A 14,788-nucleotide genomic window follows, 5' to 3' on the forward strand; every position below is an offset into this window, starting at 1 on the left:
TAATAATAGCTGGCGCATATTAAGTGCTTACTTCATGCTGGACTCTGGGTTGAGCACTTTCCATGCACTGAGAAGTGAGGTGAAGCCGAGGTTAAGGGTCAGGTGTCAGACTCAAACCACCTGGGTTCAAATACTGGTTTACTCCCTCCTCCAGCTTGATAACCTTGGGTAAGTTACTTAACCTCTCTGCCTCAATTTCCTTCCTGTAAGATGGAGTTAATATTAGAGTTGCTATAAAGATTCTGTGATAGAATAGATGCAAAGTGTTGAGAGCAGTGCCTGGTACTCAGAGAGCACACCATCGATTTATCTCATATAATCATCACGACAGCCATCTGATATTATGTACTTTCCCCCCCAAGGGGAAACTGAGGCTCAGAGAGGTGAAATAATCTGCCCAAGGCTGCACAGCCAGCAAGTTGCACAGCTGCAAGCTGAACCCTGATTTGGCTGCTCAGAGCTTAGGCCTGGAAATGATGGAGGAGGTGAGGGACCTAGCTAGGTGACTGACACATGGCAGGTGCCAGCTCCACCCAGGCAGTCAGACTTCGTGTCCAGCGCCAGCAGCTCCGCCCTCCCCTTCCTGCCCCCCCGCGATGGGCTCTGAATCCCTTACAGCTTAAATCCCGCACCAGCATTAACTGCATCAAGCAGAGAGCCCTCGCCAGCTTCAGAGGAAAACCAAATGTGTTTTAGCGTCAAGTCGGAGAAGCGTCTTGTTTTTATTAGCCTTAATCTAATATGTTGCCTTTCTCACTGAACTCTGAATAAGTTAACCAAGGACAGGCTGGATTTGGTTTTCTTAATAATGCTTCCTGATTCCAAAGGCTGCCTGCTGAGAGCTTTGAGCTTTTGGTCTCCTTCCTTATTTTTTCATCCTTCTCATTACATTGTACATACAAAATACGGAAGATTTCCAGGGACAGGAGGGTCAGCATGGTATACGAGACCACAAGCCTTGGAATTCAGTGGGCTTTGTTTCCAACCTCAGTTCCTCCACTCACTACTCACTGTGTAACCTAGGGAAATTGACTCCTCTCCGAGCTTTAATTTTTCCCACCTGTGAAAGAGGGTAACAATCATCTCTAACTTTTTGGGTTGTGACCATCATAAAAGACAATGAAACACTTAGGACAGAGTCTAGCCCATAATAATTCATTCAGGAGACATTAGCTGTTATTACTACTCCTGATAGTAACAGCAACTAAAGAGTGGCCTATTATTCGGAGCCGAGACGAGATGATAAGCATCTCGTTGCATACAAATCATATATGAAAAGCAAATAGGACAGTGGCTGGTGTGAAGTAAATGCTCAAGAAATGGTAATTATACGAGTGGCGGCTGTGGTCTTTCATTCTCCTAACAAATGGGGTGTTGTTGTTATTGTTGTCGTATGTATCAATTGTGCCAGAAGGAATTTGCATTCTATCAGCGGACCTGGACAAGCCCAGGCAAGTACCACTCATAGAAAGGCCATGACAGAGGAGGAGCATTTGATCATGGCTGGAGGGGGATTGGGGACAATTTCCTGCAGGTGAGCTAAGCTGAGACCTGGAGGAAGACACCCTTGAAGGCTGTCCATCCAGAGGGAGGGTCATTCTTTCAATTGTCCATTCATTCATTCACTCATTCATTCACTCATTCATTCATTCAACAAGTAGGTATTGAGCACCACCTTTATGCCAGGTGCTGTCCCAGGTTCTGACAGACCAGGACAGGCAACCTCCCTGCTGTCGTGGACCTGAAAGTCTAGTAGGAGAGGCAGATGATAAACAAGGAAGCAAACACATAAACAGAATGCTTTCAGATTGGGAGAAGTGTGACAAAAACAAAATGGGGAATGTGGTTGTGACCAGGTATGAAGTCAGGCGACGTTAGTTAGGGCAGACCAGGAAGGCCTGTATGGGGAGGCAAGGTTGGACCGGGGACCTGAAGGAAGGAGGAAGGGAACCATGCAAAGATCTAGGGGATGTGCCCCCCCAGGTGAAAGGGACTGCCTATGCAAAGATCCTGAGGTCGAAAGGGGCTTGGTGTAATCAATGAACGGCAAGATCCAGGACAGTGGGGCGGGGTGTGGTGAGCAGGGTGGAGAGTGTTACAAGACGAGGTTAGAGAAATGGGCCATGATAGAAACTCTGGAATTTATCCTAAAGCGTAATGGGAGCATATCCTAAGGTTCGAGCTTGTGACAAACTTGGGGGCTTGCAAAGTACCAGATGGAGTTTGGAGTGCTGGGTGGAGATGGAGCTTGGTGAGTGGAGAAGGGGGAGACAGAAGCCACGTCACGATTTCTCCATCGATGTAGCCTACAAGCTGAGGTCCCTTCCCAGGGTAGACCCAGGAGGATTTCCTGATCACCTCTAAGAAACTCCTATATGCTGACATTGTGCTAGGTGTTTTCGTAACTGTTGTCCTATTGAACTCTCAGAGAAGCCTTGGAAAGGTGGAGTCATTATTCCCATTGTACAGATGAGGAAACTGAGACATGATGAGGTGAAGCCAGTTGCCTGGGCCACAAGTCCCCTAATTGGTTCTGCCACTTCTCACCTCTCTATCACCTGTGCATACTGGGTTCTTAAAGACACAGATTTCTAGGAAATGCCTGGAGGTGGGAAGGTAAGGTCTTTTGGATGCCTTCTGAGCCAGGTGCAGAATGGGCTGAAGTAGGGGAACGGGCTGTCCAGGATGAGTCCCCTGCATTAATCCTGCTTCCCTCCATGGAGGGAGAAGGGGTCTTCCACGACTTGAATCACAGCGGAAGTGTGACATGTGGCAGGGAACACCAACGCTTGGGAGGTTTTCCTTCTGTTCTGATTGGTGATGGATCCTCCCAAACCATCTGATCCACACTCTCAAAACGTCCATTCGTGTTAATCTCATGGATTGCAGGGGTTGGGGGGGTCCTCCCCAGCAAGCTGGTCAGAAGGGCAGAGATGCCAGCAGACTCTGGGAGGCAGTCCTAGAGTCAAGCATTCAGACCAGAGGATCTGATTTGAATTCCAGCACCGCCACTTACCAGCTGTGTGGCCTTGGGCAAGTGTCTTCACTTCTTCAAGCCTGTTTCCGCCTCTGTGAATTGGGCCTAGGATCACACTCCTTGCTCAAGTCCATGAAGTGCCATGAAAATCAAGTAAGGTAATGCACTCACAAAGAAAAGCCCTCTTTGACTGTGAAAGGCTAAGAAAATGCAACAAAATATGCCCGGGGCAATGATGTCCCCACGCGCCATCACCAAGGGAACCAGCAAGGTAGACCAAGAAGCAATGTGGTGGAGCAGCTCTGTCACTCACTAGCTATCTAACCTTGGGCTCTTGGTGCCTCAGTTTCCTCTTCTTTAAAATGGGAATAATAGCACCTTCCACAGAGAGTTGTGGTAATAATTCAATACATGGAAAGTGCTTGGAACAATACCTGGCCCATAGTAAGTACTTAATAGGTGCTAGCTGTTTTAATTTTCATGTGTATTTAATAAGGACTGGAAAAGGCTGCAGGGGAGGGCCAGACTTTGAACTCGGACAGATGTGGGATTCAAATCCATGCTTGGCTAGTTACAGGCTGTGTGACTCTGGGCAAGCTACTTAATTTCTCTGAGCTTCAATTTTCTCCTCTGTGAAATGGGGGTGATCACAAATAATTACAGCTAATGAATATTTATAGCTGTAATTATCTGACGGCTGATTCACCGTAAACACTGAAAACTGACGGCGGTTATTACATTATCATCTCCCCTCCCTTCTTCTCCGGGGTCCTTGCCCAAATGCGCACCCCTCTTACCTCGCTCCTCCTCCTTCTCCCGGACGACCCTCCCCTTGAGGGCTCGGCTCCAGGCTCCTCCTCCGTAGTCACCCAGCTTGGCTCTCTCGGTCCCATCCTTGCCCTTGAACCAGGGTCCGTACCTGCGGGCGATGCTGGCGACCTCGCCCGTGTCCCGGAAGCCTCTGCCCAGGTGCAAGTCGCCCAGGAAGGGCAGCTCAGCGCCCTCGGCCGGGGCCCCCGCCGCGGGGTTGGCCTGGTTCTGGGAGATGGCGGGTTGGCCCACAAAGCCAGAGTGCAGGAAGACGAGGCTCCCGGCTGTCAGGTAGAGCACCAGGAAGGTAAAGAAACGCACAGGTTTCCTGCGGAAGTACCGCTGGAATTTGAACCAGAGCTTGGCCATAGTGGGATCATTCCGGCCTGGCTGGGGTGGGGGTGAGGCTCCGGGAGGGAGGGAGGGAGACGGCGGCCTTTCCCAAGGACCCCTTAGCGATGGCACCCCTGGGGGGTTTCAGTCTTATTCCCTGTGCGCAGGCGACCGCCAAGACCAGAGCAGGAGGCCAAGTCCAGCACTAGGCTCTGGCCAAGAGAAGGGAGGACAGAGCCCACCAGCCCTCCCGAGATCAAGGTGAGCTTCCTTGGGCCACGAAAGGGGTTTGGAGGCTCAGGACATCCGGGAGTTGGTCCCATTTTCCTACATTGTTCTTCGCCTCAGAGAGTCCCCAAAGAACTTTGAAAACAGCGACCGTAGGACAATTCTGTGAGTCACCAGCACCCGCAGTGCACTTCTTGCCCTTTCTGGGCTCCTGATGCTTGTTGGGGCTGGACTATTTCACGGAGGCCATTTCTGGCCTCTTCCCCAGCTGGGGACCAAGCTTGGAGCGTCCACCTCGTGGAAGCAGAAGCTGGCGGGTTTCCATCTGGTCAAGCATTAGGGCTCAGGGCTGCCACCTGCAAAACAGTACAGACACAGCATAAGAGGCTTCCTCCCAGAGGCCACAGCTCCAGGGGTTCTTGAACATTCTCAAGGGGCATTGCAGAGTCCACAGAGGCCCGAAGCACCAGCAAGGCTGGACAGAAGCCCAGTCCTGAGTCTTCCAGAACACTCGCCTATCCTTTAAACGACACTGGGAATTTGGGGGCTTGCATTCTCCTGGGTCCTGGTTTGGGGACAAGCTTTATCGTGGACAAGCACAGCTTCTTATGCCCACTTCCTACATAGGTGTCAAATACACATTGATTTGTGGGTTACTTGAAGTTCCAAAAGTACTTCTCGGTTCTTGCTGAACTGACTGCTGGACCTGGCTGGTAATGGGGCCAGATCAAATTAATTTTTTTTTTAACAAATATTTAGTGAGCACCTACTATGTAGCAGGCACTGTCCTAGGTGCTGGAGATAAAGTTGTGAACAAGAGAGACAAAGTCTCTTCCCTCATAGAGCTCACATTCTAGTGGGAGAGTTCAAATTCATAGCCTCTCCCCTCTATCCAAGGGGAAAGCAAGGAAAAGGAAGGAAAAACAGAATTATTTAGCAACATATTCATTCAATCAGTATTTATGGAGTGTCTACAGTATGTCCTGCTTTGTGCCAAGCCCTCTGCATATATCTCATTTATTCTTCCCCTCTTCTTATGGGAGGTAACTGTTTCCCCATTTTACAGATGAGGAGACTGAGGCTACAAAGCTACTGAGTGATGGCATTGGGATTTGAATCCAGAATGGTCCAAACACAAAACCACAGCTCTTAACCACTGCCTTTTTGACTTTGTCCTTTCCCCACGTGGTTTGCACATCACGTGGGCATTCAGAGATGGCCCCTGAGGCAGCAGCCCATCTTCACTGCCTCCCAGTCACCAGCAGTGGCTCACCCTTTGACAGATGTGGTCTGTGGAACATCTGATTCAGAATCACCTGCAAGCCGGGTTCAAGATTCCTGACCTCTCCAACTAGAATCTCTCATCGAGGGGGATACCTCCAGGTGGAACAAAGTGCCCTGAGGTGATGGCAATGCGCACAAAGGCGTGAGAACCACTGCTTTATGAGTGAACGTTCAGGATCATCAGCCAGGAAGAAAATGGAATGTGAATTAGAAAACAGAAAATTCCGTTTGGCTGATGCTGTTTCACATTACCACCAGCAGGGGGCCCCCTGACAATCTTGGTCAATGCATAGGATTCAACTGTCCGCCCATGGGGGACCTGAATGGTAACAGCCCCTCCACACCCAGACAGCAGCATGGGAATTTAACTGTGGTTCAAGGTAGAGTCCTCCATATGCCTTCCCATTCATGCAAAACTAAGCAGTGAGCACCTACTATGCACCAGTTATTGTTCGAGGCACTTAGAATAAATCAGTGAACAAAACGGCCAAATAAATATCCATGCTTCTGTGGGGTCAAGCTATCCATTCATCCATCGATCCATCCACCTACCCATCATCCTTTAGTCCATCCATCAGACCACCTACCCATCCATACATTAAGTCACAATCTATCCACCCATCCATCACCCATTTCTTAATCCATCCATCAGTGTACCTATGCCTCCATCCATCCATCATTAATCTATCCATCCATTCATCCATCAATTCATCTGAACTGTAGCAGCCCATTCATCCATCTGACTCGCCACCTATCCATTCATCTATCCATTCTTCCATTCATTTAAAAACATGGTGTTGCTTGCCTACTGTGTGTGTGCTTGGGATGCAGAAATAAATAATTCAGAGTCCCTGCTTTCAGAGAATTCAGGGTCTACTGAGGGAGACAATGACATAAACAAGTATTATACCAAATCACTATACTAGACAGACAGCGATAAATCCTGCAGTAAACGTTATGTGTAAGACATAAAACAGCAACTAATATTAAAAACTCATGTTTGTTGAGCACTTACTATGTGCCAGACACTGCTCTAAATACATATTGACTTAATCCTCATAACAATTTGGTGAGGGAGATCTGTATTTTACAGAAGAGAGGAATGAGGCTCAGAGAGGTTAAGTAACTTGTTCAGAGGCACACAGCTAGTAAGCCACAGCTGGGTTGTTAACCCAGGACCACTGGACTTCACAGATTGTTTTCCTAACCATGGGTCTAGTCTGGTCTTGTATCCCTTTGAGAATCTGATGAAAACTACTGATGTATACCCAGAAAAGAGCTCTGGTACCTAAGCTTCCAGATTTGGGCTTATCACATCAGGGAGTTTGTGGACCCTGGGGTGAGAAGTCCTAGAATATAGGATCCCAGAGAAGTGAGGGTCTGACACTGTCTGGGGGGGATCAGAAATGGCTTCCTCAGGGAGGGTTCTTTGAGCTGGCAGGTGTCAAAAGAGGAGTCGAAGTTTTTGGGTGAAGACACCCCAGGGAGGAAGGACAGTACACACAAAGGGAAGGTCATTGGGATGGAAGGAGCAAAGGCGCTTAGGACACGGTAGGAATGCAGTTAAGTAGTGGGAAGCGGCCAGACCTTGGGGAGCCTTGAACGCCAAGCTCAGGAATCTGGACTGCTCTAACAGTGTGTGTGGGGATCCACGGAAGTTTCATGGTCACACCGACACTTTAGAAAGACTAGTCTCTAATCAGCTTGAAAACCTCTGGGCAGTGGGTGGTGCCCTGTGTTATGCCATATAGATTACACATGTGCCAGATGTTTTTGCCGCGGGGCCAGGATGAGAAAAGGCTAGCAGCCCTCATGGGGATGGGCAGGGGGACACCAGCGCTTCCAGGCACGCAGGCAAAACCACAGACTCTGGAGGCAGGCTGACCTGGGTTCACATCCTGCCTCTTCCACCCACCATCTGTGTGACTGGGGCAAGACACCTCTTCCCACTGACTGAGGTTCCTCACTTGTAAAGTGGACCGAAGAATCTTGACGCCCCTCCCCCCCAAAAATATATTGCTGGGAGGACTGAACGGAAAATTGCACGAAGTGTCTGGCACATAGTAGGTGCTCAAGAAAAGCACCCTCCCCCATCCCCACCCCTCTCATGGGCACATGTGAGCAGCCTTTAAAGCCATTTGCCACAGCAGGACAGTGCAGCCGTGGAGACGACAGAGATTTCAGCTGTTGTGCTCCTTGAGGTTCTTTGTCTCTCTGAGGATATTTCTCATCCTTTTTTGTTGTTCCATTCTCAGTCTTTTCTATTTCAACACATCTTTTCTCTAAGTGGGTGCCAAATGGGTTTTAAGAGGATAATGAGCTCATTAGGAGCTGGCAGGGATCAGAAAGAGACTGAGGCTTTGGTGGCATGGGGAGTGAAGGGGGCCCTACCAGGAAGGGACTGTGAGGAGGAGGGCTCCCCCTGGGCATTGGGTGCCGACTTGGGCCCGCCACACCATCCTGACACTGCTGGGAGGTGGGGAGCTCATCTAGAGGCAGAGCACCCAGAACCATGGGGGTGGGACCATGTTTGCTCTCACCGCGTTAGCCCCAGCATGTAGCACGCAGTAGGTCCTCAAGAAACACTGGTGGAGATGAGTGAAAAGAACCAGGGGACTGGCCTCTCCACTGAGGCTTAAACAACCATGGCTCCATGCCAGTGTGCTGGAACACTCTGTGACAGCCTCGGAGAACTGGACGTTCAGGGCTCCGTGGAGGCAGCATCTGGTAGGACTCAGTCTGGTCCTGGAGTTCAGGGCCCCTGCTGGTTCCCCAAGGGAACCCCAAAGACTTCTCTGCCTCTCGTGCCATCCATCATTCATTCTCTCCCCACACAAGTCTCTCTCTCCCTCTCTCTCTCTCTCTCCCTCTTCCTCTCTCTCTCCCTCTCCTTCTCCCTTTCCCTCCAGACAGAAATTCTATCAGAAATTCTAATGGGGAAATGAAGCTAACTGTCATTCGATGAGCACCTATTTTATGTTGGACACTGTGTATAAAGGTTTTACAAACATTCTCACGAACTCCTCCTTCCCGGCAACCTGCATGGTGGGTGTGATGGTTCTCCCCACTCCACGGGTTGTGTATCTACAACCCCGGGCGGGGAGCTCGGGGTGGCCGTAGCAATCTCCTTCGCCTCTCTGTCTCCATTTGTTCCTTTCATGTGGGAAACCATCATCTCATTACCATCCTGTCCTGTCACTCGCAGCTATGAGACCCTGGCAGGTGCCATCAGCTCTCTGAGCTGCGGTTTTCTCTCTAGAAAGTGAGTCGACCATAGAATCTCCCTCCTGGCGTCTTAGGTGGATTCAATGAGATGATCCCTAAGGCAGGAAATGGTGTTCGCTGGTGGGCATCACTTCGTCCCTCTTCATTTTACATGAGACCCTTCTGAGCCTCAGTTTCCCCACCTGTTGAAGGCGGCAAATGACGCCTAGCCTGCCTCCGTCCCAGGCCTAGCATGAGTTTCCACAAGGATGAGGCCCAGGGGCTCCCTTTGCGGGAATGGCAGCGTTCGGTTTACTGCCTTTCGTGTTTCCAGGCGGAGCTTCAGAGTGTCTAAACACAGCCTATTTTTAGCACCACAATGAACCTCTGGTGTGGAGCTGCCAAGAAAATGACTGGCGGTCAGAGCTGCCCTGCGGAGAGGGAAAACAGAAGGTGCAGCCTGCCCTGAGGCTCCCTCCCCTGAGAGGGGCCACAGGGCTTCTCCTTGGAGATTCTGGGCCAGGCAGGTCTGGCTGCAAGCCCATGAGGCCGGGCAGAGGGCTGGCCCACCCTCCATAGCCCCCTGAACTTGACTTGAGGGCAGAATCCCTGGGACCAGCTGACCCTCTGACCATCCAAGCTTGGGTAAGAAATAGCTGCTGAGAAAGCGGGTTTGTGAAGGTTTGATATCTTCACAGTTCTAGGTAGGAGACCCAGCTGGGGATCTCCAAGACACTGAGAGCCCAGGCCGGAAGTGAAATTTTAGCCTTGGTCTAAGGATAAAAATATCGGAAGTCACTGGTATGTGTTGAGGATTTACTGCATGCCAGGCACTACACTGGACATCTTATTTCCATTGGGCCATTTAATCCTCACTGGAACCCCCTGAGGTGGTTATCAACCTCTCAATGCCTCAGTTTCCCCATCACGGAATGGGGAAATAATAGTATTTATCTAATAGGATTGGTGTGAGGACCAAATGAGTTAATATATGCAAGTGTTACTTCTTACTATAATAACTTCTAGAGAATATGTGGTTTTGCCTGCTCAGTGCCCCTTTTTTCCTGGTATAAGGACCCCATTTTCCTTCACAGAGCTTTTTCATCATCAATTCTCAGCTCATGTAGCTTGGGCAAAACGGAATGCCCTCATTAGCGGCTGCAAACACATACCTGACTCCTGGTACTTGTGCATAAGAATTACTGTAGGGGTGAAATTGCTTGGTCCTCCTGTGTGAGCATCTTACGGCATTTCATGCCGACTTCTCACCCAAAGTGGCTATAACTCCCTTCAGTAGTGTATGAGCATGCCTGTTGCTCCAAATTCACATCAGCACTTAATGTCGTCTGCCTGTTTCATGGGTGCCAGCCTGGGAAATCTGTTACAGATGCTGCATGGGCCCCCCCCATAGAGTTAACTTCCAAATGCCAAGTGAAGGCAGCCTCAGCGAGTGACTGATGGGAGGTGGTGTATAACTGCCCCAGCTCCCTCACCTCCTAATAGACTGTCAGGCTGTGTGTACACAGGCTCCCTGAGTTTCCCCAGAGGGGTTAAGTGTCAGTCACGGTCAGGGGGTGCTGACTGGACAGCGCCCCGTGTATTGGTTTCTTCTCTTTCCTGTCTCCCTTCCCCACTCAGAAGGAAAGGAGTCAGTGTGCTCTTTGCCTCCTAAATAAAACCACTTACCGATGATATCGATTACTTGGGATATGCGGGGATTTGTTACACCTCATCCTTATCATTAGACATGTAAAATATTTCCAGTTTCCCTCCCTCATTAACAAGTCATGTAATGATTAACCTACTGCATGTACCGTGTTTCCCCAAAAATAAGACCTGGCCGGACAATCAGCTCTAATACGTCTTTTGGAGCAAAAATTAATATAAGACCTGGTATTATATTATAAGACCTGGTCTTATAGTAAAATAAGACCCGGTCTTATATTATATTATATATGACCCGGTATTATATTACATTACGTTATAATTATATAAGATCTGGTCTTATATTACAGTAAAATAACACCAGGTCTTATATTAATTTTTGCTCCAAAAGATGCATTAGAGCTGATTGTCTGGCTAGGTCTTATTTTCGGGGAAACAGGGTAGCTCTTTGTCCAGATTCCTGGAAAGTGATATAGAACCTCTCAACAATGAGATGTAGGTACGTTTATACCCATTTTACAGATGAGCAATGTAAGGCTCGTAGAGATTATGTACCTTGCTCAAGGCACAGCTACCAAGAAGTGGAGCATGAATCCCAGTGCAGAACTAAGTCTCAATGTCGTGAGACATGGCACACACCGAGGAGACCACCAGCACAGCTATTCCTCTCTTACCCACTACATCTCTCACTTGAACCCCAGCCTCGAGGGAAGGATCCTTCCTGAGCTTGGAGACAGGGAACACCATCCCTCAGGCACCTCTTCTCCAGGGAGATGGACCCCTCAACTCCTCTAATCCAAGTCCCTTCTCACCCTTCGTGCTCCTGGAGCAACCACTTTGAAGTGAAAGAGGTAATAAACTAGTCTGAGAAATCCCATTATTAATGCTAAGCTCGCAGTGTCCACTCACAGGCTTTAGGAACCCAGAAGTTTATTAACCCAGCTAACGCTGGGGGAGAATTCTGCACCCCACATGGTGTGTGGACCTTTCCACTCATGGGCGTGTCATAGTGTAATGACTGTGCCCACAAGGGACGTGTTGTGTTGTTTTCCCAGTTTTGGGCCACTCTGGGCAAAGCTGCAGTGGGCACTTCTGCACATACAGACTTACTTCTGGGTCAAACAAGTGGAATTACTGCGTGTGCATATGTGTGTGTGCTCACAGAGGAATCCTGGCTCCAGACTCCTAATCGCAGGATGAGCTGCCTCCTGCACCCTCACACACCGAAAGAGTCCCCAGCACCCCCACACTTCCTTCTCTCCATTCTTGGTAGGGGGCTTACCAGCCACCACCCAGGGCTCACAGCTTGCCTTCCATATCCATTTTCATTCATCTTTCCAAAACTCGGGAAAATAAATGAGAAGGCCAACTGCCATTAGCTAAATGGCCTTTAACACCCAGCCATCTGCCATGATGTAATTAAATAAAAAAACCAGAGGGAGCATATGGCGCCCATTATAAATAAATATTAAAATTTTGTTTTCCTGGGTAATGACTCCAGTGCCTCTTGGACAAATTTTATGGCCATCGTCACTGATTTCAGGGAATCAGGCTGGACCTCAGTGAGTGGAAATGACTGCCAGGAAGAAACAGGGGAAGGGGTCAGATTTAGTGTTAGACATTCCTAATTTGAACCTGCCTCGGCCACATGGTGGCTGTGCGATCTTCAGCAAGAGGTCTCTTTGAGACTCAGTTTCCTCACGTGTAAAATACGACCAATCCACCCAGCTTGTAGGGAAGGTATGAGGGTTAAATGAGCTAATGCATTTAAAATACATAACACCATAATAATAGCATGGGTTAGTATTTATTGAGCACCTACTATGGCCCAGGCACTGGTCTAGATATTAGCTTATTTAATCCTTACAACAATCTTGTGTGAAAACTCTCATTTGTTAGTCCCATTTTACAGATGAGAAAAACTGAGGTTCAGAGAGGTTATGTCACTTGTGTGAGGTCACACAGCTAGGAATGGTAGAGCAGAGTTTGAATCCAGGTAGTCTGGCTCCAGAGGCTTCACTTTGCTAAGACTGACATAACAGTTTCTCAATAGATGGTCATTCTGTGCCCCAACTTTGGTCAACTAAACAAACCATCTCTTTCCTTTTCACGACAATTATCACTTGCCCAGACTTCATCTCAATAAAAGATGGAGATTTGATGAGTTGTGATGATTAGAGACCACCCAAGGTATATGTGGGAGATACATGGGGGGGGTCCATCTAGTGAGTAGCCTCCCACCGCCTGCTCACAGGGGTAGGCCCTAGGGTTCATGTTTTCACCACGTATCCCTGCCCACTGACACTGCTGGTGGACCATAGGTGGATTCAGGTATAAAACTAGTCAACTAATTCTTGCCCTCGGAATATGGAATTGAGACTTGAGACATTCTGATCTCTGCTGGTTCATTTAGACTAAGGACCTGTAACCTTAGGAGCTGTTATCATGGGCCCAAAGAAAGAGCAAAAGTTAGTCTGCAAAGAGAAGACAAAGAAAGCAAATAAGCAGAGGAGAGATTCCAAGATCGAGACGCGGAGAAAGCTCTGGGTTCCTGAGAGCCAAATACTGGCCTTCCAGGGTTCGGCAGCACCGAATGAGATAACATGGCTGCTTCTCTTACCATGGTGCTGGGTATCCAGCCGGGACTCACTAAGAGTTATCTACAGTTAGTCTTCAAAGGACAACCGTACAAAAGGAAACATACTCTAACCAGACGATCCAACACTTACGCTCCTTGGTATTTACCCAAAGCAGCTGAACACTTATGTCCACACAGAAAGCTGCATGTGGATGATTATTGCGGGTTTTTCAGAATTGCCAAAACTTGGAAGCAACCAAGAGGGCCTTCAGTAGGGGAATGGGATTCACCTAATTCGACTGTGGGACAGCCAGACAATGAAATATCATCCAGCACTAAAAAGAAATGAGCTATCCAACTGTGAAAAGACATAGAGGAACCTTAAGTGCATAAATAAAAGTGAAAGAAACCCGTCTGTAAAGGTTACATACGTGTGATTCCAACTGTATGACATTCTGGAAAAGGCCGAACTCTGGAGCCAGGGAAAAAATATCAGTGGTTGTCAGGGGCTGAGGGGAAGGAGGGATGAATGGGGGGAGCACAGGGGATTTCTAAGGGCGTGAAACTTCTGCACGAAACTGACCGTGAATATGTGTCATTACACGTGTCCAAACCCCCAGCATGTATAATACCAAGAGTGAACCCTGATGGAAACTATGGACTTGGGGTGAGAATGGTGTCAGTGTGGGATCATCCACTGTGTCCACTGTAACAAACAACTGCTCTGGTGAGGGTATTGACAGCAGGGGAGGCTGTGTGTGGTGGGGGCAGGGGCTCGATGGGAAATCTCTGTACTTTCTGCTCAGTGCTGCTGTGAACCTGAAACTTCTCTATAAAAAGTCAAGTCTGTTTTAAAAACTAGAGAGGGCCAATCATATACTTGAAAAGGCAGGAACCCCCTGGAGTAGATGTCAAGGAGACACCCAGAGAACCATCCACACTCTGGGTTGGGAGGAAGGGACCGAGCTGTGGGAAGGGACAGGGGTCCTGGATGGGGGTAAAGGTGTAAAATGACAGTTGTCCCTTGTCCAGCGGTTTCTGGGATGAGGCCCAAGGCGCAGGCCACCTCATCCATGGGCCTTCCCTGCTGCAGCTGGCAGCCTTTCTCTGAACCCAGATGGCTTTTCCCCTGAGAGAGACTTCTAAAGAAGGGCCCCAAATCCCTGTGACTAAGCCGTCTGAAGTCACCCGTCTCCTGCAGGAGCGGCTGGGTCATGGCTCAGTGAGTGCACACTTGCTAATTGTCTGGGGGAGATAATGGGTGGCTCTGCTGGTTCTGGGAACAATGTTTACCCACAAGGTGGTGGCAGAGAAGAGGGGGAGGGGGGAAGAAGGGAAAGAAGGGGGTGGGATGGGATGGAAGGGAGGGGAATGAAACAGAGTGAACTACTGCTGACTCACATGCGGAGGAAGTATTATTTAGTGAACCTAAATAAATCTGCTTTAGTTGGGGGTGTGTGTGTGTTCTGGATGACCACGCATTGTAGGTCCATTACCATCATTTGAAAGCCCTAGTGTTGGAGACAAGTAGGGGAAAACTACTTTGGGTGGGGTGGGTGCAGAAGGACCCACTGAGAAGGAGGCATCGGAGCTAAGGAGGCAGCCGTGGGAAGACCTAGGGTGAGAATATCCTAAGCTGAGGGGACAGAATGCAAACTGGCCGGTGAGGAAGGGCCCAGCACATCCCAGGAACCGGAATGGAGGGCAGG

General features: G+C 49.0%; 1 protein-coding gene across 2 annotated transcripts in view; it reads right to left on the minus strand.

The window, feature by feature from the left end:
• The window catches only part of WSCD2 (WSC domain containing 2), a 102,081-nt gene that overhangs the window by 42,786 nt on the left and 44,507 nt on the right, over positions 1-14,788 (minus strand). For both annotated transcript variants that reach the window (XM_081036651.1, XM_081036652.1), the window contains exon 2: positions 3,775-4,704. In XM_081036651.1, coding sequence (XP_080892777.1) covers positions 3,775-4,156 — 382 coding nt within the window. In that variant the 5' untranslated portion in view covers positions 4,157-4,704. The remainder of the gene's footprint in view (positions 1-3,774; positions 4,705-14,788) is intronic.

The sequence above is a fragment of the Rhinolophus hipposideros genome (assembly GCF_964194185.1).
Source record: "Rhinolophus hipposideros genome assembly, chromosome: 24".
Taxonomy (NCBI): Eukaryota; Metazoa; Chordata; class Mammalia; order Chiroptera; family Rhinolophidae; genus Rhinolophus; species Rhinolophus hipposideros.